General features: G+C 53.4%; 11 protein-coding genes across 11 annotated transcripts; 6 read left to right on the top strand and 5 right to left on the bottom strand.

Moving 5' to 3' along the window:
- Positions 1-748: 748 nt before the first annotated feature.
- On the top strand, positions 749-2,513 carry VTN31DRAFT_3710 (uncharacterized protein; the record flags this gene model as incomplete). Its single annotated transcript, XM_069404020.1, has 7 exons — positions 749-1,053; positions 1,110-1,417; positions 1,474-2,063; positions 2,122-2,164; positions 2,223-2,281; positions 2,342-2,423; positions 2,485-2,513. The coding sequence occupies 7 exons, from the start codon at positions 749-751 to the stop codon at positions 2,511-2,513; spliced, it is 1,416 nt and encodes a 471-aa protein (XP_069261035.1).
- Positions 2,514-3,087: 574 nt separating this feature from the next.
- Positions 3,088-5,234, bottom strand: VTN31DRAFT_3709 (uncharacterized protein; the record flags this gene model as incomplete). Its single annotated transcript, XM_069404018.1, has 9 exons — positions 3,088-3,573; positions 3,638-3,944; positions 4,014-4,208; positions 4,272-4,485; positions 4,533-4,560; positions 4,611-4,765; positions 4,818-4,914; positions 4,978-5,059; positions 5,113-5,234. The coding sequence occupies 9 exons, from the start codon at positions 5,232-5,234 to the stop codon at positions 3,088-3,090; spliced, it is 1,686 nt and encodes a 561-aa protein (XP_069261034.1).
- A 659-nt stretch (positions 5,235-5,893) lies between these two features.
- VTN31DRAFT_3708 (uncharacterized protein) lies at positions 5,894-6,143 on the top strand (the record flags this gene model as incomplete). Its single annotated transcript, XM_069404017.1, has 2 exons — positions 5,894-6,007; positions 6,078-6,143. 2 exons carry the CDS (start codon positions 5,894-5,896, stop codon positions 6,141-6,143), a joined length of 180 nt encoding a protein of 59 aa, XP_069261033.1.
- Positions 6,144-6,454: 311 nt separating this feature from the next.
- VTN31DRAFT_3707 (uncharacterized protein) lies at positions 6,455-10,039 on the bottom strand (the record flags this gene model as incomplete). Its single annotated transcript, XM_069404016.1, has 16 exons — positions 6,455-6,747; positions 6,796-6,944; positions 6,999-7,149; positions 7,199-7,244; positions 7,296-7,419; positions 7,470-7,702; positions 7,751-7,885; positions 7,938-8,020; positions 8,075-8,407; positions 8,461-8,614; positions 8,669-8,975; positions 9,031-9,138; positions 9,186-9,331; positions 9,384-9,730; positions 9,784-9,915; positions 9,976-10,039. The coding sequence occupies 16 exons, from the start codon at positions 10,037-10,039 to the stop codon at positions 6,455-6,457; spliced, it is 2,805 nt and encodes a 934-aa protein (XP_069261032.1).
- A 29-nt stretch (positions 10,040-10,068) lies between these two features.
- Positions 10,069-11,453, bottom strand: VTN31DRAFT_3706 (uncharacterized protein; the record flags this gene model as incomplete). Its single annotated transcript, XM_069404015.1, has 5 exons — positions 10,069-10,224; positions 10,278-10,631; positions 10,692-11,222; positions 11,278-11,317; positions 11,380-11,453. 5 exons carry the CDS (start codon positions 11,451-11,453, stop codon positions 10,069-10,071), a joined length of 1,155 nt encoding a protein of 384 aa, XP_069261031.1.
- Positions 11,454-13,819: 2,366 nt separating this feature from the next.
- On the top strand, positions 13,820-14,598 carry VTN31DRAFT_3705 (uncharacterized protein; the record flags this gene model as incomplete). Its single annotated transcript, XM_069404014.1, has 3 exons — positions 13,820-14,114; positions 14,164-14,498; positions 14,548-14,598. The coding sequence occupies 3 exons, from the start codon at positions 13,820-13,822 to the stop codon at positions 14,596-14,598; spliced, it is 681 nt and encodes a 226-aa protein (XP_069261030.1).
- Positions 14,599-15,580: 982 nt separating this feature from the next.
- Positions 15,581-20,578, top strand: VTN31DRAFT_3704 (uncharacterized protein; the record flags this gene model as incomplete). The annotated part of the gene is made up of 6 exons (XM_069404013.1): positions 15,581-15,715; positions 15,786-15,918; positions 15,984-16,173; positions 16,226-20,060; positions 20,112-20,185; positions 20,245-20,578. 6 exons carry the CDS (start codon positions 15,581-15,583, stop codon positions 20,576-20,578), a joined length of 4,701 nt encoding a protein of 1,566 aa, XP_069261029.1.
- A 405-nt stretch (positions 20,579-20,983) lies between these two features.
- On the top strand, positions 20,984-21,937 carry VTN31DRAFT_3703 (uncharacterized protein; the record flags this gene model as incomplete). Its single annotated transcript, XM_069404012.1, has 6 exons — positions 20,984-21,175; positions 21,278-21,351; positions 21,443-21,587; positions 21,649-21,685; positions 21,740-21,801; positions 21,872-21,937. 6 exons carry the CDS (start codon positions 20,984-20,986, stop codon positions 21,935-21,937), a joined length of 576 nt encoding a protein of 191 aa, XP_069261028.1.
- A 51-nt stretch (positions 21,938-21,988) lies between these two features.
- On the bottom strand, positions 21,989-22,721 carry VTN31DRAFT_3702 (uncharacterized protein; the record flags this gene model as incomplete). The annotated part of the gene is made up of 3 exons (XM_069404011.1): positions 21,989-22,211; positions 22,305-22,453; positions 22,539-22,721. 3 exons carry the CDS (start codon positions 22,719-22,721, stop codon positions 21,989-21,991), a joined length of 555 nt encoding a protein of 184 aa, XP_069261027.1.
- Positions 22,722-22,906: 185 nt separating this feature from the next.
- On the bottom strand, positions 22,907-23,863 carry VTN31DRAFT_3701 (uncharacterized protein; the record flags this gene model as incomplete). Its single annotated transcript, XM_069404010.1, has 3 exons — positions 22,907-23,288; positions 23,342-23,373; positions 23,432-23,863. 3 exons carry the CDS (start codon positions 23,861-23,863, stop codon positions 22,907-22,909), a joined length of 846 nt encoding a protein of 281 aa, XP_069261026.1.
- Positions 23,864-25,110: 1,247 nt separating this feature from the next.
- Positions 25,111-26,826, top strand: VTN31DRAFT_3700 (uncharacterized protein; the record flags this gene model as incomplete). Its single annotated transcript, XM_069404009.1, has 4 exons — positions 25,111-25,229; positions 25,278-25,358; positions 25,417-26,675; positions 26,729-26,826. The coding sequence occupies 4 exons, from the start codon at positions 25,111-25,113 to the stop codon at positions 26,824-26,826; spliced, it is 1,557 nt and encodes a 518-aa protein (XP_069261025.1).
- Positions 26,827-27,117: the final 291 nt, after the last annotated feature.

Here is a 27,117-nt window from a genome sequence, read left to right as displayed (position 1 = left end):
ACGCTGCTTCGGTTCCTAGAACAGTAGGGGGTGTCTGGATGGTCAGGTCCGAGTACCTTCTCTCCGGATCTTCGCGCCTGTCGATATATTGCCCCGGCTTTATCATACTTGCCCTGGATATAAAGGACTGCTCCGAGATTGTTAGGGGTCTTGAGGGTGTCTGGATGCTTGGATCCCAGGATCTTCTCTCGCTTCCAGCGCCCATCTCGAACGGATTTTATTGAATCGATTTCTCCAAACACTCAAGATCCGACCACCTTCCCTGGACCTCCCAGTTTGAATGGTTTCGGCCAACGTACCTTCAGGCTGCTGCCCAGTCGCATGGCATGGCAGTATGGCTCAGGGTGCTCTTGCGGCTCTGCCACTGCGAATCCATGGTGTCAACTGTCAAAGCATATATTTACGTGTGCTGCCAAACCTGCCTGTTGCAGTTAGGTAAATGTTTAATACTGAGCTAAACCAGTTTAGGAGAGGTCAAAACTTATTTTCAGGATGACGTGCGAATCACGTGCTGATAATCGTGGAGAGATTAACGTATCAGGAAAGTATGGGTACATTCTGTAATTTTTTTCCTGCTTCGAGTCATCGGTGAAGTCTCCAGTCATCAGAGCATCAGAGAAGAATAAGTACCTAGGACCTGACTCATCGCGCTGCATCCTTAACTACAAAGCACTCCTCCAGTACACCATTGACGCCTTTGAGTCGTCGTCTCAATTGAAACGAAGCTTGCACATCCTCTGAGTTGACAATGACACCACCAAAAGACATCAAGCACTCCCCCACCGATCTCGCCCAACACCTGTCGCGCATGTCGACGTCGGGATCACCCACACTCCATTCCCCTCCGTCTAGCTATGGTGTCCAAGGGTTTCAGGCAAGGCGCAGCAGCACGGCTGCCGCGAAGCACCTGAAACCCTTTGCCACAGAGGATATTAAGATTCTGTTGCTGGAGAATGTTAATAAGACTGGTCGGGACATTCTGGAGCAGCAGGGATACCAAGTCGAGTTCTTGAAGACGTCATTGCCGGAGGATCAGTTGATTGAGAAGATTCGGTAGGACCTCCAACTTTGCCGTTCACAATTGGTGTCTGACGGAAAGAATTGCCCAGAGATGTCCATGTCATTGGGATCCGTTCCAAAACCAAGCTCACGGCGCGAGTACTAAAAGAGGCGCGCAATCTGATTGTCATTGGATGCTTCTGCATTGGTACGAATCAAGTGGATCTGCAGTACGCGGCCGATCACGGAATTGCCGTGTTCAATTCGCCGTTCAGCAACTCGCGCAGTGTTGCGGAGCTGGTGATTGCGGAGATCATCGCTCTGGCCCGACAGCTCTGCGATCGTTCGAGTGAAATGCACAATGGGACGTGGAACAAGATCAGCGCGGGGTGCTGGGAGATTCGAGGAAAGACGCTGGGTATGACTACTACCGGTTGGTTCTTACATCGTTTTAAGTGCTGACATCCCAATAAGGAATCGTCGGATACGGTCACATTGGATCACAGCTGTCGGTGCTCGCCGAGGCCATGGGCATGTCGGTCATCTACTACGACGTGGTCAACCTGATGGGGCTCGGCACTGCGCGTCAAGTGTCGTCGCTGGAAGAGCTGCTGCGGCAATCGGATTTCGTGACGCTCCATGTTCCGGAATTGCCGGAGACGAAGAATTTGATCGGGCCCGAGCAGTTTGAGCAGATGAAGCCCGGCAGCTACCTGATCAACGCGAGCCGGGGCAGCGTGGTGGACATCCCCGCATTGATCCAGGCGTCGCGCACGGGCAAGCTCGCCGGCGCCGCGCTGGACGTGTACCCGAACGAGCCGACGGGCAACGGCGACTACTTCAACAACGAACTGAACAGCTGGGCATCGGACCTGCGCAGCCTGAAGAACGTCATCCTCACGCCGCACATTGGTGGCAGCACGGAGGAAGCGCAGAGAGCGATCGGCATCGAGGTGGCCACTGCGCTGGTCCGGTATGTCAACGAGGGCACGACGGTGGGCGCCGTCAACCTGCCGGAGGTGAACCTGCGCTCGTTGACGACGGACGAGCCGGATACTGCACGGGTACGTACCATTGACACCCCAAAACTCTTCAAATCTACCGGCTAACCAACCCTTGCAGGTGATCTTCATCCATCAAAACATTCCGGGTGTGCTTCGAAAGGGTAACTCCCCTTTGTTCCTTACCTTACTGACCAAATCCACATCACTAATCAAACCCAGTCAACGAAATTCTGAGCGACCACAACGTCGACAAGCAAATGACCGACAGCCGCGGCGACGTACGTTCCTCTCCCTCTTTGTGTTCCATGATGAAACTCACACTCTCTCCCCTCAACCAGGTCGCATACCTCATGGCCGATATCAGCAACGTCAAACCTCCGGCCATCAAGGAACTCTACGAACGACTCGAGAGCTTGTCCTGTACGCCACCTCTTTTTTTTTCCCTCCCTCTCACCTCTTATGACTAACAACTTCCTACCAGCGAGAATCATGACCCGGATTTTGTATTAATAATTTCAACCCTTTCTCCATGATACACATATCAAAACTTCCTCTCTTATTCTTCAACACGACATGATATACAAGGCGCACACCCGAAAAGTCGGTCGGACGTCCCTTGGGTATTCATTCAACATTGGCGTTTTGGTTGATGTGCGGGGTTCTTACAGAGATGTTTATGATTTTCATGAAATAGGACAGGGTACAGTACTAAGGTAGACAGCGTTTAGACAGCTGAAATGAAAGTTGTTCAATCTATGAGTATACTCTCCGTACAGTACATTAGTGGACATCCAGATCCGTGGCAAGACGACGACACCGAATGGATCAACCCAATTCCATAAATCCCATCGCCTATACTTCCCCCAGTTTATATAAAATAATAAACGATATATATAAGTCCCTGTTTCTCCATCACACCAAATAACGAAACCAAACAAAAAAAAAAAAAAACCATCCATGCAGGTAACAGAGGCAACGAACAACAAAGGCTGGATCTGTATCATACACTCCATCTCCGAGGCCAAACGAAACCCATGCATCACTGAAACGTGACAAAAATCCGGTCAGATGATCAACTACCTACCTACCTAGGTAGGTACCTGGATACTACCGCCGGTAAACTTCCCGATTCACATCTACCAGTCGATCGTTCTCGGTCTCGGTCTCGATCCCGGTCACGCGGGTAGTAGTGATGATCTCGATCTCGGCGAGACGGGCTTTGACTGCGCGTGCGACTTCGGCTGTAGCTTCGTTGTCGTCTTCGGTCTTGCCAGGCATCGCGATCGCGATAGTCGCGGTCTCGGTCTCGGTCTCGATCGCGGTAATCGCGGTCGCGATCTCTTCTAGAGCCAGATGAGGAAGGATAACGCGCGTATGCGTCGTCGTCGTAGGAGAGGTGGTTGTAGCTCGGAGGGTGGGCGTGTGACGGGGCGTACCGGTCCCGGTCTCGACCGCGATCGCGGTCTCTCTCTCGGTCCCAGTCACGGTCTCGGTCGTGTCTAGGTCCTCCGTCTGGGCGTCGGGAGGCCCAGGGTGGGGGTTGCTGGCCGGACCGGTAAGGAGGATTGTCCTGAAACAGTTGAGTTTCATGGTCAGCGTTTGGTGAAAGCGCTGGGACTAGGTTGCCGACGCACATCTCGCCTTGCTCCCATGAACCCTCCTCGCATCCCCCGCGCCGCTCCCGGAATTCGCGAATTGTGCGAGCCCGAGCGACCCTCGCCCGCACCGTCATTCGGCGGACCAGGCGCCCGCGGGCGCTGTGAGCGAAACTGTCGCCGGTCAAATTCGTGCGAGTCCTCAAAGTGCGGCAGGTCGCCGGGCTTTGCGGGTAGTGGCTCCGTCGTAAAGTACGGATGCTTCAACGCATCGATGGCGTTGATCCGGCGCCGCCAGTCGAGCTTCAGGAGCTCGCTCAGCAAGGAGATTGCCAGCGGCCCTTGGCTTGTTGGAGAAGCCGGTCGGTCAGCTGGCGGTTGGTTAATGGCGAGAACAAAGAGGGGGGAAACGCACTCTTTGAAGACCTGGCTCAGGTTGCCTGATTTATTCCCAAAATTCTTCACTCCCTCGCACCCTGGCAGGGCACTCCATCCAGGCATGTTCTCTTCCGTCGGAGTCCCGACGAGGTTGAAGATCAGCTGTGCCTGGTTCAAGTCGCTGTTGCCGGTGAGGATGGGTTTTCCTTTGAACATCTCTCCAAACACGCAACTAACATGAGATTCGTTGCATTAGCCACCGCACCATATCCTGCGGCCATCGGTGCATCCTTACCCGACACCCCACATGTCAATGGCAGTCGTGTACCGTCGAAGCTGCAGCAGCAGCTCTGGTGGTCGGTACCATCGCGTCACGACCAGGGGCGTATAGTCTCGTCGAGCTTCACCACCGCCCCCACCAGGCCGCGGTGGTGGCTCGTCGTACGGTCTGGCGAGTCCAAAGTCGGCGATCTGCAGGATGCCCCGATTGTTGATGAGGAGGTTTGCAGCTGAAATGTCTCAGCAGACGGTTCAGTTCGGAGTTTGCCACACTCACCCTTCATGTCGCGGTGTAGGATTTGGTTCTGGGCAATCAGCATAAATCTCTTAGCCGCTATAGGAAGCGCAAGCATACCTCGTGGAGATATTTGATTCCCTCTAGTAACTGCAACATGTAGCACTTGATCTGAGGCTCGGTGAGCTTGACATTGGGATTCTCCAGCAGGCCAGAGAGATCATGCTCCATGTACGGCATGACCATGTACATGCTGGGCTTCTTTCTCCCTTCCCCTGTGACGTGTATCAGCGGAGCACTTGGTCAAACCTGAGCCGAAACCCCCACCTTTGGGCCGCTCAATGGCCATTTCCTGCAAACGAAGGATATTCGGATGCGACAGCATCTTGAGCAACTTGATCTCCCGGAGGGCGGTGATTGGAAACTAAACGCGCCCATCAGCACACGCCGCTACCATTGCTTCCCTCGGAAAGAAAAAGTAACCGACCCCATCCTTCTCATTGTGCAGAAGAATCTTCTTCAGCGCCACGAGCTGGCCATCTCTCTTTGACCGTCCTTTGTAGACTTCTCTGCGCCAAACTGTCAGTAACCTCCGGCTATATAACTCTCTGAGAGAACCAACCCAAAAGTCCCCTCACCCAATTTACCCAGAAACTCAAACTCCAGGATATTCGAGCAGCCACGGAAACGCGGGCGACCGGAGGAGTCGCGTTCAAGGGAGGCCGGATTTCGAGACGACGCCATGGCGCTTCTTATTGCCCTCTGCCCGAGGCTTTGCTAGTCCCGGAGAGTCGAAATAGTCGTGGGCTCGCGTCACGCGAATGTCGCGTTCACCGAGAGGAGGGGAAGTAGAAAGAAGTAGAAAGGATAATCACCTCGAACCAGCGCCTGCATACATTCGCAGCATACTGTCGCAGCGCATCCGCGATCACGATCGAATATCTTGAGTTCCCTATCAATAAGATCAGTGAAAGGTCACTCACAATGACCACAAGAAACAGTAGCACTTACTAGTTTGTACCTAGGTATGAGATAGGGTCAAATTCAGAATCCCCCAGTCCGACCACCAATTCTCATTATCCCAAGGATCCCGTGAGCAAACAAATAACCAAATGAAGGCGCCGATAGGAGTATTACCTCTCCTTCAAAGCCATACAGTGAAGGGCCACGGGCAACATCATGAAGAACAATGATGTCACGTGATGCCAAGCCATGATCATCGGATGGCAGATCCATGAGCTGATTGGCCGCGACTTTCTCAACTTCCAGGACGATCAAGACGACGAGGAAATCACTCCGCAAGTCACAGGACGAGAATTATTGTATTAAACACACGCATCCAAAGGTATGTGCTTGCTCCGTTCTTTTTTTATTTCTCTGACCTGTTGCTGATTGATGCAGCCATGGCGTCCTCCTCCGGTGCCGGCGGTCCCGGCAAGCACCCGATCACTGTCCCTCACACCCGGCCGTTCTATCGGTTCGCTGCGACTGCATTGGGCGCTTCTATGTGGTTTTTCGTAAGCAACTCCTGTTCAGTGTGTGGTCGTGGACGGAAAGGATGGTACTGACCGTCTGCGTGTGCTGCAGTTGATGTACCGAGCAAAGAAGGATGGGCCAGCGTTGCTGGGGTGGAAGCACCCTTGGGACCATTGAAGTCGATTATACACGTTATCGCGGGATTGCAGGGGTGCGAACCGTTTTTTTCCCTTTGCCGAGAGAGTGTGTGATTGAGCGAACTGGCGCGTGTGGGTGGGACATTGTGTCTGTCGGCTTCGGCTGCACTTACGGGAATGGCTCGGCGCATTGTACATATTAGGCCTACGGGATTATGGCGGCAATATATCATCAAAAACGAATGGTTGATTCAAAGACTATACACATTGCCATCTATATGCCGCTGTGGTATAATAAAGATCATGGACTCAGACATATATGATGAACTGGAAACACCAGAATCGTGACACTCATGAGCTCATCTCCATCGTTTCCAACAAAACTTTGTACTCGCGGCGCTTCTTCTTGCGGGACGGTCGAAGACGCTGAATCAGATCGCCCAAGCCACGGGCGATCTTGGGAAAGACGTAATGTTCAGCTACCCAAGATACTGCAAAGGCGCATATCGCCAGTGCCAAAAGAAAAGCTTTGTAATCGGCAGACATCCACGTTAGTTGCATTACTTCTTTGACGAAGCGGGGTGGCCTGGCCAGCATGAACGTAAAAATCGCCAAATCCATCCCGAATGTCGCCAGAAAGGGCACTGGAAATGTCAGTCATTGGCCAAGACGAATGGGGGAGAGAGCCGTACCGTTGTGATAGAGAGGCAGTCGGAACGGTGGACCGACGCTGATCACTACGCTGATTGTAATATACTGGTAGCAGGATACGAGAAACAGCGCCGTGTTCTCTGAATTCGCAATGTTCGGTTCCTCCAGGTCGACCCTTGGTGGCTGAAACCTGTGCCCAGTGTCAGCGAATCCTCGAGTTGGTCCTGGAATATAGTCTACTTACCATGGCCTGGTCTGTACCGTTTCGAAAACAACGAACTGCGCCAACAAAGCGAGTCCAATCTGTCCCAGTAATGGAGTCAAGACCTTTCGCGACACAAGGTCTGCGGTAGGCCGCTTCCGAGACAGGACTGGGTATGGACCGTTCCAGCCCACTGGATACAAGTCAGCCGGGGCTCATAAACTCGCAGGTAGTTCACGTACTGAAGATCGCGATAGGGAGAATCAAAGCGAGATCGATGAACAGATACTGGTTTGATCAGACTTGCGTCTCCATAAACGGATACAATACAGTACTCACCTGGAAGTCCCCAAGATTCGAGGCCGACGTGTATAAAAAGCTGACGCTCGTAAACTGAATCGCTGAGTACAAGCTCATGTACTTGAAACAGCAGAAACTCGTCACCAAGGCCGCCCGACCCTCCCTAACCATGGTCAGCATCAAATCGAGACTGACGGCTATACGGATACTCACTTGATCAACCGAGGCACGCAGGAAATGTCAAACACGCGACTGGTAAACGGCGCGGCAACCGAAGCCTCGGCGTCGGAAAGCGAAACTCCCACGTCTGCGGCTTTTAGCGCACCGCAGTCGTTGGCGCCATCTCCGCAAAAACCACAGCAGTAATCCAGCGACTGCAGCTTCTCGACCAGCTCGTGTTTCTCGTCTGGGGACATGCGGGCGAATACCTGGCCCTTGACGAGTGCCTGATCATTGTAAGCTACGGGTCTCACGGCCCCTATTTGATGACCTACCCTTTTCAAGACGTCTTCGCTTGCGTAGTCGACAAGCCACCGAAACACCTCGCCAGTAAGCGCAATCGAATAATCGCTCATGTTGAGACGATTGAATGGGACCGACACATCCGTGTTATCTGCACCAGGGACAGGCTAATCCCGACGTTAGTAATTCAGAATATCCGGTTCCTAAAGCCAACAGTACCGTGAGAGTCTTTCCGTCGAGCGTTGTATTTGGATCGTCAACGCTCTCCCAGACAAGCTTGTTATTACCCTCTCCCGCAGGGTCTGCAACGCGTCAACTTCATCGCCACGGCGTCAGCAAGATACAGGTATACGTACCGTCCACAAAGCGAGGCACAAAGCATGGAGAGCCTGACTTGATCAACCCACACTCTCGTGCTACGCTGATGGCAGTGAGGATGTTGTCCCCAGTACACATCACACACCGAATTCCAGCCGTCTTCAGTTCCGAAATAACAGGCGTCGTAGTCGGCTTCAGCTTGTTTTCGAAGATAATAAAGCCAAGGAAGACAAGATCTGACTCGGCCTGCTCGCGCGTCATTTTCTGGATCTTGACCCAACTCAGCTTCTTGTGATATTTGGCAGCACACGCAATGACTCGATATCCCCTGTGGGTGTAGTGGCTCAGCAGTTCGTCGAATTCGGCAGGCACTGCGCGCAAATCGTTAGCAGCGATATCTCGGGATTAATACATCGTTACTCACAGGTCTCTGGAAGGCAAATGTCTCGCATGCACTCCGGTGCTCCCTTTACGAAGACGCTCGCGCCTTGGTCTCCGAATCGTCTGACGATCACGCTGGTGCGCCGGAGTTGGGAAACAAATTCGAACGACCGCAGAACGCCAAGCTCCAAGTTGCTCTGACGTTCTGTCAGAAAGGTCTCGACATTCTCCAATGTATAACGAGTTCTCACCTGCTCATCCGGGATTTCATAGCTTCTTTGAGGTGGTCGGGCCACAGACGGGGCGATGGTGTCGCCCTTGTCGGGGTCCTGGTCATCAGAACTCGTTCCACCCTCCTCGTACGACCAGTCCGTGAACTCGAACATCTTGACATCCAGCGGATCTCCGAGGAACTCTCCGTCAACAACCCTCAGGGAATGGCAAGTAGCCATTGTAAAGATGATATCCTTGCATTTGCCGTAGTCTATCGCTGAATCGTCTCGATGCTGGTATGCGGCGGACATCATGTGTTTCGGGTCACTCAATAGGTCGGTAAATCTGTGTACAGGATAAGCCAACTATGCTATGCCGCCAAGCAGAGATCCATACATACCGCATATTACGATCGACGGATCTTACACCAAGCACATCAAGGCCGTCTTCCGTCAGGGTTCCTGTTTTGTCGAAACATATCACGTCCAACTTGCCTCCAACATTCACTCTTGGACACAGTTAGCGGTTCCTCGGTAGGATGTGACGCAAACCTACCGCTGCGGACTGATACAAAATATCTGCTGCTTCTTCAAACGAGAAAGGGCAAAGTTAGTTCCGATGGTCAATGTCGCGGGAAGCGCCGGTGGCACGACGATGGTGACAAGATCCAGCGCTCGGACGATGATGAATTTCCACGACAACTAACGAAGATCAGCCCTAATTCAACACGACAGATTGCGGTCAGTTACTCACCCCAAGGCGGGCGAAATTGATAACGGAGGCTGTAAATCCACAAGCAGCGATAAGGGCCATGACGGAGATGTAGCGAAATGAGTCGCGATAGAACTTGAAGCCGGAAGGCTTGGGAAACAGCATGGACCGGACTAGCGACCCTTTTGTCGTTGCGAAGCCGCTCCGCACAACCACGGCAAGCGCCACCGCCTCATCCCCAGCATCCTGGGGCTTTCGCACGCGGATGATCTTGGTGCCGCAGAATAGAAAATGCTTTGCAATCACGGGATTTACCGACGTCGCTTTCAGATCGAGATAATCGAGAGCCAGGTCGGTGACCGGTGTCTTGGACACGGGAACGGATTCACCTAGGATTGTCAGGATTCACAGGTCTAGGTGGACATAGTTCAAGAAACCATACCCGTAAGCATGCTCTCGTTGATGATGCAGTCGCCGGAGAGAAGAAGACAATCAGCAGGCACTTGAGTGAGCGAGGGATCGGACACCTCAAACACATCTCCAGGGACCAACTCCCTGGACAAAACGGTTCGCCCTAGCCACCGTTAATTCGCAGGTTCCAGTCCAGGTGGGTATTCCGACTCCTAAGACATACAGAATCCGTTCCGCAATACCCTGACAGTGCACTCAAAGTGAGATATCTCTCTCAATCGAGCCATTGTCCACAGGAAATTAGCTACGAACGAGATCAAACGACGGGCCAGCGTACCGAACGCGTTTCCAAGATGGTCGCCGTGATGCTAAAGACGGAGATCAGGAAGATGCAGATGGCGTAGTAGTAATATTCATCCAGGGACCACAGCGTGAGGCTGGCAATCTGAAAGATATAGAACGGATGCAGGACCTATCTTGAATGAGCACCGACCAGTTGGTAGTTATTGCAGGTTGATCGCTCACCTCGTTCATGAGAAGCTGCAGTAGTGATGGCTGTTTCAGGTCAATAAGATTCTGACCAAAGACCAGCTCCCTACTATCTCTTTCGTCGGCATCTAGCCCTGCTCGCATGACCTTGGTGTTGACCCAAGCAGGGTCTTTCCAGCCGTTTACCAGCTGAAACTGGTCATCCAAAGGGTTATAAACGAAATTCAGATATCGATAAACAACTACACGTAAAGCAGGGAGAACAGGATCCACGTCTTCCTCGTTCTCATACTGGCTAGGATCCTGGACCGTCGTAGCGAAGACGGTTGAGAGGGGGCGGCCATACTCCTGGACGTTCACATCATGGACTACGAATTGGTTCCATTGATCCTACCGCGGAGCCGGTCAGCCTCCATGCTCCAACATTCGCTCCTACAACGCGCGACTCACCTCAATGGCGACCCATTGACATTCCCGCAGTGGCGTGGGTACCCCGACCAATTTCAGCCGCCATTTGGGCATCCAACGAAACACCAAGTACGCCACACCGAGTGACAGCACACACAACGCAATGTAAATTGCAAAGCCCACAGTACTCGTCGAGAAGCCAGTGATGACGGCGGTCAGATCCTCCGTTACAATGTAGACTTTCTGGTTGACACGCCCACCGGCCCGCTTCCTGCTGAGCAACGAACGGGCCGACTCGTGACGGGACAGTAGAGGTAGGTCGTCCATAGACATGGAGTATGAGCGCCGTTTGGGCACCATAGAGCTCCTCGCCGACTCGAGGTCGTCAGGGAAACCCTCGATGTCACTGTCCACCTCTACAGCTTCCTCGTCATACTCTAGTGGAATGGACTCCGCTGCGTCGTCCTCGTCGCGATAGTAGGTAAAACTGACGGTCGAACCTTCGCGGGGACGGCGATGGGCGAACGATACCACACTGGACGGAACACTCTCAGACATAGGACCGGAGAATACCTGGCTGGCGATTAGCGCACGGAACTCGCCGTCGCACAGGGAATAAAGCACTAACCTCGTCCTGTGCCATCTCGACTCCCGAAGCAATGCTGAGACTGCAATGGATTAGCTCCATGTCCACATTGTTCTTATCAGTCATCATCGTGCGACTTCGTACCTGCTCCGCATGGAGTCGCGCCGGCCGGCCGAGGGCGACGCCCAGGGCCCGGGCGACGGGACCGAAGACATCATTGTGCCCGACGCGGTGTCCGAGACTGTCCTTGTCGGCACGGAAGCTGGCGATCACAACATGATCCTTGGTTGTTGCAAGGGCATTGCTGATATGGTGTTCCTCGTTGTTCGTCATGGTTATCTTCACGTGACCTGGCGTATCAATTAACGTATTCTTACTTCCTAGTTCAGTATAGCGCAGAGTATTTTCCTGCTCAGAAGGCGTCAGAGGCTGGCTGCTGTCATATCATGAGAGATTGAGTCTGATCGATCAGGCGAACCATGCGTTTGGATCGCACGGCAAGTTCTTGCGCTAAAGCAATCTTGTTGGCTTTGTGCTTTGCCGTCTCCGCTTAAATCACGGGGTCCCTTGGCATGCATTGATATATGTATGTCTCCGAGAGAGAGAAGCGGTGTGTTTGCAGGACCGCTTGATGTGTTGTCCTGCTGTGGAGGATGGCGAATACGGAGTACACAGAGATCAATTACGACTCAAGCCCTATGCGATGACTGTCCGTGTTTCCGGAGGACACTACGATGTTACAAGGTGCATTCAAAAAGATGGGCTCTATTCTAGGATTTATCAGATAGAGAAAATCTACTCCTATTGTTCTCAGCGTCGTATATAGTTCCTCATAGAGTAGGAAAAATGCAATAGAATTCATCCTCGATCACGGTCAAGATTCAGAAGCGTCATGCAGAATTTCAAGGCGTCTCTGCCCTAAACCCTGATGGAGCCCTGATTTGAATTGAAGGAAAAATTGTTCAAACTGAAGTTTTCTTTTTTTTTTTTTTTTTTTTTTTTTTTTTTTTTTTCTTGTCTTGTTGGTCCAGGACCTTGAAGCTGGGAGATTTTCTTCTGCCCGTTTCAATGGGAGGTAGTTCATGAGCCGACTACATATTCTCTGCCGATGCGGATAGCGTGGTTTCGTACCCCTTGATTGCTCGTCTTGTCTGTTTCTTTGAGGCCCCCCCCTTCATCCCGTGTTTCCAGCTTCAATTCTCGTCCCCTGTACCGGTCCCTTTCCCGCCTCTTTATGGCTTTTGTCTCGTGACTACATCCGTTGCATCAAGCCAAACGAGGCCAAAGAGCCGTGGAAGTTCGAAGGTCCGATGGTATTGAGCCAACTTCGGGCTTGCGGTGTATTGGAAACGGTGCGCATCAGCACTGCCGGTTACCCTACGCGCTGGACGTACGAGGAATTTGCAATGCGGTACTACATGCTGTGCCACTCATCCCAGTGGACGTCAGAGATCAAGGAGATGTGTCATGCCATTTTGCGCAAAGCGCTGGGCGAGGCGAGCCACCAGAAGCGGGACAAGTACCAGCTCGGCTTGACCAAGATTTTCTTCCGGGCGGGCATGCTGGCGTTTTTGGAGAACCTGCGAACGACGCGGTTGAACGAGTGCGCGGTCATGATCCAGAAGAATCTCCGGGCCAAGTACTACCGTCGCAAGTACCTGGAGGCGCGCGAGTCCATCCTCCAGATGCAGGCGATCATCCGTTTTCTGTCTTGTTGGGCTGGACTCAACAGTCACCATCCGCCAAGCCTGGAACCCGTTTCCCACCATCCGCCAGACTCAACCTCGACAAAAATCCTTTCTTGCGGGTACCCTTCTTTTCTTCCCCCATCTTCTTATTTATCGATCCATTTCGTTCTTGATTCTGTGTGCCCATCATGTCGGAGCCCATCAGGAACAAGAGAAACGACTATCCGGTCGCGCCGTAGGTCCCTTTCCGACCCTTGCCCGCTGCCCCTCCCTTCCCTTCGGCTTGATCAGTGAAGACGAAGAAAAAGGATCAGAACTGACATTCCATCGCCTGGACAGGACTCCCCAGAATACCCCGGCAAGTAATGCCCCGATCTCCTCTCGTGCGCAGCAACCCGGTGTCTCGAGCATCACCGAGGGTACGTGATGGCCCCGGGCCCTTTGCCACCGGCCGCACACTGACTGTAGCAGAAAATTTCGACAATGCGGCTGCGGCCAACTTGTTCGCGAAGAACCCCGCACTGGTCAACATGATCCAAGGCCGCTTGGGTCAGCTCGTCGGTCGCCCGTCCGGGTACATTGAGTCACTGCCTGGCCCCGTGCGCCGCCGGGTTGCCGGTCTCAAGGGCATCCAGAAGGAGCACGCCAAGCTGGAGGCCGAGTTCCAGGAGGAGGTCCTGCAGCTGGAGAAGAAGTATTTCCAGAAGTTCTCGCCCCTCTACCAGCGGCGTGCGGCCATCGTGAACGGCCAGGCTGAGCCCACGGATGCCGAGGTTGAGGCGGGCAAGACCAGTGACGAGGAGGATCAGAAGGAAGAGGAGGAGAAGCCGCAGGAGGAGACCACCGAAGAGACTTCGAAGGATTTCTCCGGCATCCCCGAGTTTTGGTTGTCCGCTATGAAGAACCAAGTGTCGCTGTCGGAGATGATCACGGAGCGCGATGAAGCTGCTCTCAAGCATCTGACCGACATCCGCATGGAGTACCTTGACAAGCCGGGCTTCCGTCTCATCTTCGAGTTCTCGGAGAATGAATTCTTCACCAACAAGACCATTACCAAGACCTACTACTACCAGGAGCAGACCGGATATGGCGGCGACTTTATCTACGACCATGCGGAGGGCGACAAGATCGACTGGAAGCCCGATCGAGACCTCACGGTGCGTGTGGAGAGCAAGAAGCAAAGAAACAAGAGTATGTCTCTTCGCACCTCGCTTTCTAGTCTTAACTAACCCCTCTGCAGCCACCAAGCAAACACGAGTGGTCAAGATCACTGTGCCGACCGAGTCGTTCTTCAACTTCTTCTCGCCGCCGAAGCCGCCGACGGAGGACGACGAGTCGGTCCCCAGCGACATCGAAGAGCGTCTGGAGCTCGACTACCAGTTGGGTGAGGACATCAAGGAGAAGCTCATTCCGCGCGCGATCGACTGGTTCACTGGCGAGGCCCTCCAGTATGAGGGTGTCGAAGAAATCGACCAGGGCGAGTTTGAAGACGACGAGGACGATGACGATGACGACGAGGATGATGAGGACGACGACCGGCGGTCGGACAATGCGGATGATGACTCGGATGATGATGTACGGAAATCAACCCCCGTTTTGGTGTTTTCCACTGACCCACTGGCAGGATGATACGTCCAAACCCAAGAAGGAGGCTGCCGAGTGCAAGACCAGCTAAACGCCCAAGCTCCTGACAAACAAAAACTAGATTCTCAGTGGACGGTGATGGTTAGGCCTGGATGTCCGATTTTTCCTGTTTTCTGGCTGCGATGAGATGAGATTCTGCATTGACTTTACGTTTCATATTATTAATTCCCTGGTCATGTCCCTGTCCCCTGTTCCTGAGTAGACTCCGGGGACATTAATCGCGTCGCGAGAAGAGCGCCCTCGGGTGTTCTCCCGACCTTTACTCCCCGTGGAATGATGCGCAATGTATTACTGGCGGAGTTGGGGTGATTTTGTGTCTTGTCTACCGCGAGTTGTCGTCCGACCAGATAAAAATCCATCAAAGATTGACCTGAATCGTGCTTCAGGCGTTCCGGTGATGCTTCAATTCATCCTGTAGAGTAGGAGTAGTTAGAGACAAAAGATGAATTTCATCCACCATACTCTACTCTAAGCACATGCTGCATAGAAACAATACTCTACGGATGACTCGCAGCTCACCGACACTCCACCGCTGAATCGATTTCTCGACTTTTGAAAACATCTCCACGCTCTCTCGTACTCTAAGGTTTCGTCTGGAGCTCTCAGGGGTTGGCGCCGCCCGCTAAGAAATTTAGTCTGGAGCTGGGCCAACCCCAACCGCCCTTTCTTCAGGGCTCAGTCTGTTTTTTCCCGATCTCTGCTGCTTTTCGGCTGCTGCTTTGCCAAAGAGAGCCTGCTGGCCCTCTGCACCGCCTGCTTCTACTTTTTTTTCTTTCTTCTTTTTCTTCCTCTGCTGCATTTTGGTTTTCCTTTACCGTTCCGACCACTAGATCACCCCCGATGCTCGATGCCTGAATCCGTCCCCTGACCTGTGTCTGCTGTGTTGTCCTTTTCTCGGCTTGCAACATAAAAAAAATAAGAAAACAAAATATAATACCATCCCCCGAAGAGCGTCGGTCTGGATGCTTTCTGCTTGCTTCGAAACGCTTTAGACCTTCGCACGACGCGACGCAATGTCGAGCAACTACGAGATCGGGACCAGGGCGTGGCAGCCCGATCCCACGGAGGGCTGGATTCCCTCCGAGGTCAAGGACAAACGGGTCGAGGGTGACAAGGTGATCCTGGAGTTCTTGTGCGAAAATGGCGAGGTATGTATCGTTCGTTGCCGGGTGCTGCGAGCGCTTCCGAGTTCTGACCGGCTGTTGCTGCCACTCGTAGACCAAAATCGTCGAAACCACTCAAGCCGAGCTCCAGGAGCCGAACAACCCATCGTTGCCTCCGTTGATGAACCCTTCCATGCTGGAGGCGAGCGAAGATCTGACCAACCTCTCCCATCTCAACGAGCCGGCCGGTATGCATGCCTGGATCGATGCCTTCCCCGAGTTGTCGGAACCGCGTGCTAATAATATCGTCCAGTCCTGCAGGCAATCAAGCTCCGATATGCCCAAAGGGAGATCTACACATACAGTGGCATCGTCCTTATTGCTACCAATCCGTTTGCGCGCGTGGACTCCCTCTACGTGCCGCAAATGGTGCAGGTGTACGCGGGAAAGCATCGTGCCTCCCAGGCTCCGCATCTTTTTGCGATTGCCGAAGAGGCATATGCGTAAGTTCTCCGTCTTCAGCCTGGAGTTGTGCAGGGATAACCCCGGGCATAGGGACATGCTGCGGGCCGGGAAGAATCAAACCATCGTCGTCTCCGGCGAATCGGGTGCCGGCAAGACAGTCAGCGCCAAGTACATCATGCGCTACTTCGCAACCAGAGATGCTCCCGACCCCGGCGGCTTCTCTACGGGCCGGTCGGAATCGATCAGCGAGACCGAGGAGCAGATTCTGGCCACCAACCCGGTCATGGAAGCCTTTGGCAACGCAAAGACCACGCGGAACGACAACTCATCTCGCTTTGGCAAGTACATCGAAATCATGTTCAACGCTAAGACGAAGATCATTGGCGCCAAGATCCGCACGTACCTGTTGGAGCGCTCGAGATTGGTTTTTCAGCCTCTGAAAGAGCGCAATTATCACATCTTCTATCAGTTGGTAGCTGGTGCAAGTGACGAAGAGCGCGAGAAGCTGGGCTTGTTGCCCGTCGAGGAGTTCGATTACCTTAACCAGGGCCAAACGCCCACCATCGACGGTGTGGATGACAAGGCCGAGTTTGAGGCGACCAGAAAGTCGCTCAGCACGATAGGCCTCGACTCACAAATTCAGGAGGACATCTTCCGTGTCCTTGCCGCATTGCTGCATTTGGGTAATGTCAAGATCACCGCCACGCGGTCGGACTCGTCCCTGTCACCTACAGAGCCCTCACTGGTGCGGGTTTGCGATATGCTTGGCATCGACGCCAACTCGTTCGCCAAGTGGATTGTCAAAAAGCAGCTGATCACCCGCGGTGAGAAGATCACCTCCAACCTGACTCAGCAACAAGCCATCGTGGTGCGGGACTCGGTGGCCAAGTTCATTTACTCCAGTTTGTTTGACTGGCTGGTGGACAAGATCAACCGTGCTCTGGCCACGGAGGAGGTCATGAATCAGGTGAAATCTTTTATTGGCGTCCTGGATATCTACGGTTTTGAGCATTTCGCGAAGAACTCCTTTGAACAGTTCTGCATCAACTATGCCAACGAGAAGCTGCAGCAAGAATTCAACCAGCATGTCTTCAAACTGGAGCAGGAAGAGTACATTCGGGAGCAGATTGACTGGACCTTCATCGAATTCTCCGACAACCAGCCATGCATCGACCTCATTGAAGGCAAACTCGGCATTCTTTCTCTCCTGGATGAGGAATCCCGCCTGCCTATGGGTTCTGATGATCAGTTCGTCACCAAGCTCCATCACCATTTTGCGGGCGACAAACACGCGTTCTATAAGAAGCCGCGCTTCGGAAAGTCCGCCTTTACCATCTGCCACTACGCTGTGGAGGTGACGTACGAGTCCGAGGGCTTCATCGAGAAGAACCGTGACACGGTGCCGGACGAGCACATGGAGATCCTCAAGAACTCGACGAACCCGTTCGTGAGGGAGGTCTTGGAATGCGCCGCGGCCTTGCGAGAGAAGGACTCGGCCCAGGCCCAGCCCAAGTCGGCGACGTCAGGCCCCGGCCGACGCCCCGGAGCCGCGTCGAACCGCAAGCCGACGCTGGGTGGTATCTTCAAGTCATCCTTGATCGACCTGATGAACACCATCAACTCGACGGACGTGCACTACATCCGTTGCATCAAGCCAAACGAGGCCAAAGAGCCGTGGAAGTTCGAAGGTCCGATGGTATTGAGCCAACTTCGGGCTTGCGGTGTATTGGAAACGGTGCGCATCAGCACTGCCGGTTACCCTACGCGCTGGACGTACGAGGAATTTGCAATGCGGTACTACATGCTGTGCCACTCATCCCAGTGGACGTCAGAGATCAAGGAGATGTGTCATGCCATTTTGCGCAAAGCGCTGGGCGAGGCGAGCCACCAGAAGCGGGACAAGTACCAGCTCGGCTTGACCAAGATTTTCTTCCGGGCGGGCATGCTGGCGTTTTTGGAGAACCTGCGAACGACGCGGTTGAACGAGTGCGCGGTCATGATCCAGAAGAATCTCCGGGCCAAGTACTACCGTCGCAAGTACCTGGAGGCGCGCGAGTCCATCCTCCAGATGCAGGCGATCATCCGCGGTTTCCTAGCCCGGCAGCGCGCGGAGGAGGCCCGTCAGATCAAGGCCGCCACGACCATTCAGCGGGTCTGGCGGGGTCGGAAAGAGCGCAAAAAGTACCTGGAGATCCGGAACAATATCATCAAGTTCGAGGCCGTTGCGAAGGGATTTCTCACCCGACGCAACATCATGGACACCATCATGGGCAATGCCGCCAAGACAATTCAGCGCGCCTGGCGCTCGTACCGACACCTGCGTGCCTGGCGACAGTACCGGAAGAAGGTTATCATTGTGCAGAACCTGTGGCGGGGTAAACGGGCGCGTCGGGCATACAAGAAGATGCGCGAGGAGGCCCGGGACCTCAAGCAGATCTCGTACAAGCTGGAGAACAAGGTGGTCGAGCTGACTCAGTCGCTGAGCGAGATGAAGCAGCAGAACAAGAACCTGCTTGGTCAGCTGGAGAACTACGAGGGTCAGTTAAAGTCGTGGCGCAGCCGTCACAATGCGCTGGAGCAGCGCTCGAAGGAGCTGCAGGCCGAGGCCAACCAAGCGGGCATTGCGGCAGCTCGCCTGACGGCCATGGAGGAGGACATGAACCGACTGCAGCAGAACCACAACGAGGCGCTGGCAACCATCAAGCGCCTGCAGGAGGAGGAGCGGCTGTCACGGGAGACGATCCGGTCGGCAGACTTGGAGCTGGCAAAGCTGCGGGAGCTGAACACGCGCCACGAGAACGAGAAAGCCTCGCTACGCCAGCAGCTGGCGGACCTACAGGAGCAGCTGGAGATTGCGCGACGCTCGGGCGCCATGAACGGCGTCAACGGGGACACGCAGAGCGGCGGAGGGTCGATGCTGCCTGCCAATGGGCTCATCAATCTGGTCTCGAGCAAGAAAACGAAGCCGAAGCGGCGCAGCGCGGGCGCGGAAAGGATCGACACGGACCGCTTCAGCGGCGCGTACAACCCGCGGCCGGTGTCGATGGCGATTCCGCAGAGGTCGACGTTTGCGCAAAGCTTCGACTCGATCGAATCGGAGTTGGAGACGCTGCTGTCGGAGGAGGACGAGCTGAACGAGGAGGTCACCATGGGATTGATCCGGAACCTCAAGATCCCGGCCCCCGGCACGGAGCCGCCGCCGTCGGAGAAAGAGGTGTTGTTCCCGGCGTACCTGATCAACCTGGTGACTTCGGAGATGTGGAACAACGGGTTTGTCAAGGAGTCGGAGCGTTTCCTGGCCAACGTGATGCAATCGATCCAGGAGGAGGTCATGGATTACAAGGGCGAAGATGCCATCAATCATGGCGCATTTTGGCTGTCGAACGCACACGAGATGCTCTCGTTTGTGTTCTTGGCGGAAGACTGGTATGAGGCGCAGAAGACGGACAACTATGAGTATGACCGCCTGCTGGAGATTGTCAAGCACGACCTGGAGAGCCTTGAGTTCAACATCTACCACACGTGGATGAAGGTGCTCAAGAAGAAGCTGTACCCGATGATCGTGCCGGCGATCATCGAGTCGCAGTCGCTGCCGGGCTTCGTGACGAGCGAGACGAACCGGTTCCTAGGCAAGCTGCTGCCGTCCAACAACCAGCCGGCGTACAGCATGGACAACCTGCTGAGTCTGCTGAACAGCGTCTACAAGGCGATGCGGGCGTACTATCTGGAGGATTCGATCATCTCGCAGACAATCACAGAGTTGCTGCGGCTGGTCGGCGTCACAGCGTTCAACGACCTGCTCATGCGCCGCAACTTCTTGTCCTGGAAGCGGGGTCTCCAGATCAACTACAACATTACGCGGATTGAGGAGTGGTGCAAGAGCCATGACATGCCTGAGGGCACCTTGCAGTTGGAGCATTTGATGGTACGTATAGCCCTTCTCTCTAATTGCAAGGATAACGCTAACAGTCCGTAGCAAGCGACGAAGCTCTTGCAGCTCAAGAAAGCCACGCTGAACGATATTGAAATCATCCAAGACATCTGCTGGATGTAAGTATCCAAACCCCCCCCCCCCCGATCTGCGAAATCCCACAGCTAACAATAATCAGGCTATCCCCCGCTCAGATCCAGAAACTTCTCAACCAGTACCTCGTTGCCGACTACGAACAGCCGATCAACGGCGAGATCATGAAGGCCGTTGCATCGCGCGTGTCGGACAAGGGCGACGTGCTGCTGCTGACCGCCGTCGACATGGAAGACAGCGGGCCATACGAGATTGCCGAGCCGCGCGTCATCACCGCCCTGGAGACGTACACGCCCTCGTGGTTGCAAACGCCGCGCCTCAAACGGCTGGCGGAGATTGTCTCGGCGCAGGCGCTGGCGCAGCAGCAGGAGAAGATGGATGCGGAGCAGCCGGTGGCTGGTGCAGAGATGGCGCATTGAGTGATTTGATGGATGGGCTGGCTTTTCTAATAATATCATTTGGTTGGAATGTGGTGATGAATCGTGACGATTGTTGAATATTCCATGTACGACGCTGTCGTGGAGAGGACCGCGCTGTAAATTTTGGATCTTTTTTTTTTCTCTACAATAGAGAAATGTGCCGTATTTGACATTTTCATTTACTTTCAGTTGCCATTTTCCTGTCCTAGAGATTGAGTTGGCTGATCCAGTCACCTAACCTGTCACTGTACAGTAGTACTCGTAATGTAAGTTACCCATCGATGCCTAAGGCAGACTTTCCTTCTCCATCAATTGGCAAATCAAGACACCCCTCCCTTCATTTTCCGGAGTCAATTAGTTCCTTTCTTTCCTTTCTCCCAAACTCACTGACACAAAGCGGAAAACATGAAGACAATAACTTTCATCACAGGCAACAAAAACAAACTCGACGAAGTCCGGGCCATTCTCGGCGCTCCCGACCCGGATACCGGCGAGCAGCAGATCGACATTCAATCGCGCGCCATCGAAGGGATTCCTGAGATCCAGGGGACAATTGAAGATATTGCCCGTGAGAAATGCCGGGCAGCGGCGGCCGCGGTATGATATTCCTCTCTGATGATTCTAATGGCAGGGTTGCCGTTTGCAAGTTACCTAATGCTCATACACATTGGTGGGATATTAATATAATAAAATTTATAGGTCAATGGACCGGTTCTCACCGAGGATACGGCGTTGGAGTTCAATGCGCTGAAGGGGTTGCCGGGGCCGTATATGTACGTAAAAGTCTTCTCACTATAACCATACTATCTGCGTTGGTAAATTTCCAAAATGTATGCATAGGCTGACGATGGGTGGGTTTTATAGTAAATGGTTCCTCGACGCCCTCGGTCACGACGGTCTGAATAAACTCGTGGAACCGTACGAAGATCGCTCCGCGCAGGCGGTCTGCACATTCGCGTTTTCGTATGGGCCCGGGCAAGAGGTTTTTCTGTTCCAGGGTCGGACGGAGGTAATGCCATGAACAACAAGATTGGTCTTGATTCGGTTGGAATTGCTGACGATCGGGTTAGGGCAAAATCGTACCTGCCCGTGGACCGCCGAATTTCGGTATTCTTGACAAAAGATTGTTCTGTGAGGATGCCTCTTTCTAACGATCGGCAGGCTGGGATCCGATTTTCGAGTATGAAGGCCGCACTTATGCCGAGATGGACAAGGAGGAAAAGGTATGGCCTTCGTCTTCTTCTCCTCTTTTCGGGCCATGTGGATGGAGACTGACTGCCTGGGAAAAAAAAGAACAAGATCTCACATCGTTACAAGGCCCTGCTCAAACTCAAGGAGTGGCTGAACACGCAGCCTTGACTCGTCTACCCGGCGATTGTTTTTTTTCGGATCGAGAGTGAAATTTCCGATCTATGAAGAGTCCTCGTCGTCCGAATCTCCGTGCTTCGCCCGGTTTTTCCTCCACGATTCGACCCACGTGGCGATACGCGCGCAATTACTGTCAATCTGTTCCGTGTTCTCGCTCTCCAGCTCGACGACAATCTCCTCGTCGAAGGCTTCCCTGGCTTCCTCGAGAAGCAATCCGAAGATCTCCGCATCAAGGTTTTCCTCGATCTTGGCTGCTGAGTAGCCTCTGTAACAAGGCATCAGTTTAGATCCGATTCTACCCGGTAGATAAAAGCAAAACAAATATGGAAAAGCATTGATGATTTTTCATAATACCCACCTCGCAGACAACCGATCGTGGTAAATCTCCGTACTGGGACATCTCAAGACCACCACCAAATCAATCCACGACTTGGGGAATAAATCGCAGGCATGCCAGTCGATGATGTAGCCTCCTTGCTTGACTTCATCTTCAATGGCGTCCAGTAACTGATGCCGAGTCCCCGCGTTAATTCAATCCCCTTCGATAGTGTTTGTCTTCCAATGTCTCAATTGAAGGAAGGAGAATACGTACTTTATCCTCGTCAATGATCCAACTCCCCCGTTCCTCGTCGTACCCGTCGAAACAATCGCGTTCTTTGGCAACTTGATTGATGGCGAGGTGTTTGAGACCCGTGTCCTGTGCGATTTGTGTGCTGTGCACCGTCTTGCCGACACCGGGGGTGCCCGTGATGATGATGTTCGGCTGAGTTCGCATTTTCTTTCCCTTATCCTTTTCTTAATCGCTCTGAGTTGTGGGTTGATTTTTTGGGGGCTCTGGTGGTGTGCCTAAAAGATCTGAGAGATTATCGGATCACGTGCTCTACGGAGACCTACAAGGCTAGTTGTTGCCTAAATCGGCAGGCCTACTTTTGAGAATGGACAGAGGTGTAGTCTTCCTTGTCATTGTAGCATCAATATCTCAAACTCTGTGTACTTTTGTAGATATGGCGCTCCTCTCCTCCAGGCTCGGAGCACCTTGGTCGCGTCGACGCTCTGAATGGCGCTATTTCCCTGGTCAACCAGTCGTCGCACCGCGGGCGAGGTCTTGTACATGGGATCGAACACAAGGAGATCAGCCGTGCCGTTCTTTGCGACTTCGAATCCCAGAATGGTCATTGAGTGTCCCTTGTGCTGGAGATATATCGGCGGGAGGTCAGTCTCGAGAATCTTTTCATCGGACTCGAGGTTCGAGCAGCCGGCGCGAAAGTACTCCGCTATGCTCTCAAAGAGGGCCTCGTAGGCCCGCCGCTGCGGCGTGCTTACGAAAGCATTTGCACTGCATCTGTCACGATGTTAGAGCTAAACGGTGCGGGGGTTGAGCGAGACAATACTCACTTGATCCCCAGACTCAGAAATAGTGCTTGCGCCTGTGACGCGTTAGCCGCGCTTGTCGACACTCGCTGGCAAACAGACGACCCTCCTCACCTCTGGGGTGCCAATATACTTTCTCGTCCCTTTGATTCCACCGGTCTCGATCCGGCCGGAACTATTGAATCCCATATCCCATGCACGTTCAATCATGTCCTGCAGCTTCAGAATCGAAGGCGTGCGACCCGGAAAATTCTCGTGTCCGGGGCGTCGCGCGTCCTGGATGTGCGAGATGAGCATCTGGATATTCCGGTAGCCGCAGAACCCGCCTTCTCGCGGCAGTTTGAAGATATGTCGGACGAGAGAACTGCAAAACATCACACGTTCGACCGTCGGGTCCTGCCGACAGAGCTGCTTCAGAACCGGGATGACGCCGCTCGTCTCGTTCTCAACCGTCTCCTCCCGAACAATGGTTCCCGTCGGACTGAGTTTGTTCTCTCGCGTGATTCTGGGGCCCTCTTGGAGCATTTTTCGTAGCCATTGCGGCATTTGCTTCTCGTGGGCATACGGGCCCAGCTCCGAGCGCTACATTCGACGAGTTAGATTCCTTCCCTCCTGTGAAAATAGAAGCAAACTCGTGAGGACGCTTCCTCATACCCCGAGTCTCTTCCCCGTGACGCTCCCGGAGTGCGCCGACTTTCGCTTGCGGCGCTTCGTTGACTTCCCCGCCACCACGACATCCCGGCCGTGAATCAGATCGGGATCATCCAGGTCTGGGCTTTGCTCCTTCTTGCCGCTGTTCCCGCCATTTCCGAACTCGTGGACCTTGCTGGGCTGTAATCCTCCTGTATCGTCCAGCGCGACGGTCTCGGCCATGTGCAAATCCAAATGGACTTGGAGTTCATCCTTGTGGATCACCTCCCCGCATCCATGAGGGCACTCGAGATATTGCTCGTCATCTGGAGTGGCACCGTCCTGCGGTTGTGTCTCGATGGGCTGCTCTTGGACACCGGTAGTAGCGGTCTCGGGGTGGCAATAATCGACATGCAGACTGAGGATGTAGCTGTCCTTGTCGGTGAAGGGGCAGAAGGGACATGTAAGGATCTCCATCGGATCGTACTGAGCTTGGGCCTCTGCGATGTGCTCGTATGTTTGAATGCTCAGTGCTCAGAAAGGATGTTCCCCATGCAGATCTGTTGATTTTCTAAATGTAAACTCATAAATAGACCAGTCTCGACCTTGCGACATGCTGGTGATCATGATTTAACTGGTCATGCTGTGGATTAGCTCTTCGCAGGCAGCACTGTAGCTGGCAGCCATCTGAACCGTCCAGAATCCAGATTGAGATGGGTATTCGTTATCAATACAATTTGTAGAAGAAAATGCATAGTTTCGTCGCAAATTGCGCTTCGGGCGGCAAGTCCGCCGGACCAGGGCCTTCGCGCGCTGATTGGCTATATGATTTCGTGATGCTTTTCCTCAAAGGGCAAAATGAGGGCTTGGCAATTGCAAAAACCGCCGACCAAACGCAAATACGTGCGTTACAAACTTACTGATAGCACAAAAAAAAAAAAAAAAAGTTACCGACTCCGTCGCAACCGTCGATCATCGCGTCTGAGTCAGAAAATCACAGCTCCAGCCGATTCTTTCTCTCTTCAATATTCCGATTAGACTCTTGATCGCGACTACAAAAGCCTCCGCATTGCCCTCGCGACCTCCTCTCCCTTTCACTTCACGTCAGCTTTCATTTTTTCTTTCATTTCGTTTCTTATGTCTTGTTCCTTTCGTCGTTCACAATGCACCCGTCTGAGTTGACCCCGCCACAATCCGCCGCCGATTCCCCCTGGGTGGTTCAGAAATTCGGAGGCACCAGTGTTGGGAAGTTTGCTACCAATATTGTCGATCACATTGTCATGTATGACCGTCGTTAGGTTCGATGGTACATTCCCACTGACTGTTGCAGACCCAGTCTTGCGGAGCAAAGAGTTGCCATTGTTTGTTCGGCACGAAGCAATTCGTCCAAAGCTGAGGGTACTACAAACCGGTGAGTATCAGGTTACTGTAGGGGCTCTCAATCGGTTCATTTACTTACCATGATGTAGCCTCCTGCGCGCTGCTCGCGCCTCCGAAAACCCAGCAACCAAGAGCTACACTTCGCTTGTCGAAGCAGTACGGCAAGAACACGTTGACGTTGCCCATGACCTGATACAGTCGCCTGAACTGAGGGATCGCTTGGTTAGCGAAATCAATGAAGAATGCGCGCATGTCGTGAAGATTCTCGAGGCCGCACAAGTGCTCGGCGAAACAAGTGCACGATGTGTGGACAAGGTCATTAGTGCCGGGGAAAAGCTGAGCTGTCGCTTTATGGCGGCTCTGCTGGAAGACCGCGGCGTTGCGGCACACTATGTGGACTTGTCGGAAGTGATTGACTTTGCGGTGAATGGGCAAGGCCTGGATCAAGCTTTCTACAACGATCTGGCCCGTGCATTGGCTGCGAAGATCGATGCATGCGGGTCAAAAGTGCCTGTGGTGACAGGCTATTTCGGCCCGGTGCCGGGCGGCCTGCTGGAAAAGATCGGGCGAGGGTATACGGACTTGTGCGCGGCGCTCGTGGCCGTTGGAGTCCGTGCGAGAGAACTGCAGGTGTGGAAAGAAGTGGATGGCATCTTCACGGCCGACCCGCGCAAGGTCCCGACAGCTCGTTTGTTGCCGACCATCACGCCATCCGAGGCGGCCGAGCTGACTTTCTACGGCTCGGAGGTCATTCACCCTTTCACCATGGAACAGGTCATTCGGGCACGGATCCCCATCCGGATCAAGAACGTGATGAATCCCAAGGGCAATGGCACCGTTATTTTCCCCGACTCGCAAGCAGAGTTTGACAAGATGGCGCCGGGCCACGACTCGAAGCTGTTCCGCACACGAAGTCCGACTCTGCTCAACGGCCAACGCCAAGGGCCCAAGCGCCCCACGGCGGTGACGATCAAGAACAAGATCCTGGTGATCAACGTGCATTCGAACAAGCGGTCCCTCTCGCATGGCTTCTTCGCGGGCATCTTCTCCGTGCTCGATCGCTGGCGCCTATCCATCGACCTCATCTCGACGAGCGAGGTGCACGTGTCGATGGCGCTTCATTCGGAGATGCCGCTGCTGAATGGCTCTGGCGACGACTATGAGATTATCGACGAGAACCTGCAGGGAGCAATTGCGGATCTCCAAAAATACGGCACGGTCGACATCATCCCGGGGATGGCCATCCTGAGTCTCGTCGGTAAGCAGATGAAGAACATGATCGGCGTTGCTGGGCGCATGTTTTCGACACTGGGAGAGAACAACGTGAACATTGAGATGATCTCTCAAGGTTGGTTCCCTCCTCTTCTGGCTGTGTAATCACTGACAAGAATTTCAATGCAGGTGCCAGCGAAATCAACATCTCGTGTGTGATTGATGAGCGCGACGCAGACCGCGCTCTGAATATCCTCCACACCAGTCTATTTACATTCCTAGACTAGATTTTTTTTTTCCCCATTGGCATCTTTTGATTATATGCATTTTCTTTACTACTAGATTTGCAGGGGTTTCTATTCGGCGTTCTGTGGGGTTATGAATGGTCGGTTCAACTCCGACAATGCATGAGTGTCATGACGGCCTTTCGAGTTCCAACACCAGGCGGCGTTCTGAGTTGATGTACATAGCATGCATGGTAAATATCATAGAGCATACATATGACCTACTTGTGTTGAGTGGGAGGTCGAAGCGCTACTCCAGCTAAAACAATCAATACTAGACTTCGAGCTCTAGTT

This window comes from Thermomyces dupontii, assembly GCF_041956625.1.
Source record: "Thermomyces dupontii strain NRRL 2155 unplaced genomic scaffold VTN31scaffold_3, whole genome shotgun sequence".
Taxonomy (NCBI): Eukaryota; Fungi; Ascomycota; class Eurotiomycetes; order Eurotiales; family Trichocomaceae; genus Thermomyces; species Thermomyces dupontii.
The sequence above is the reverse complement of the archived record's forward strand: the minus strand, read 5'-3'. Positions and strand labels throughout refer to the sequence as shown.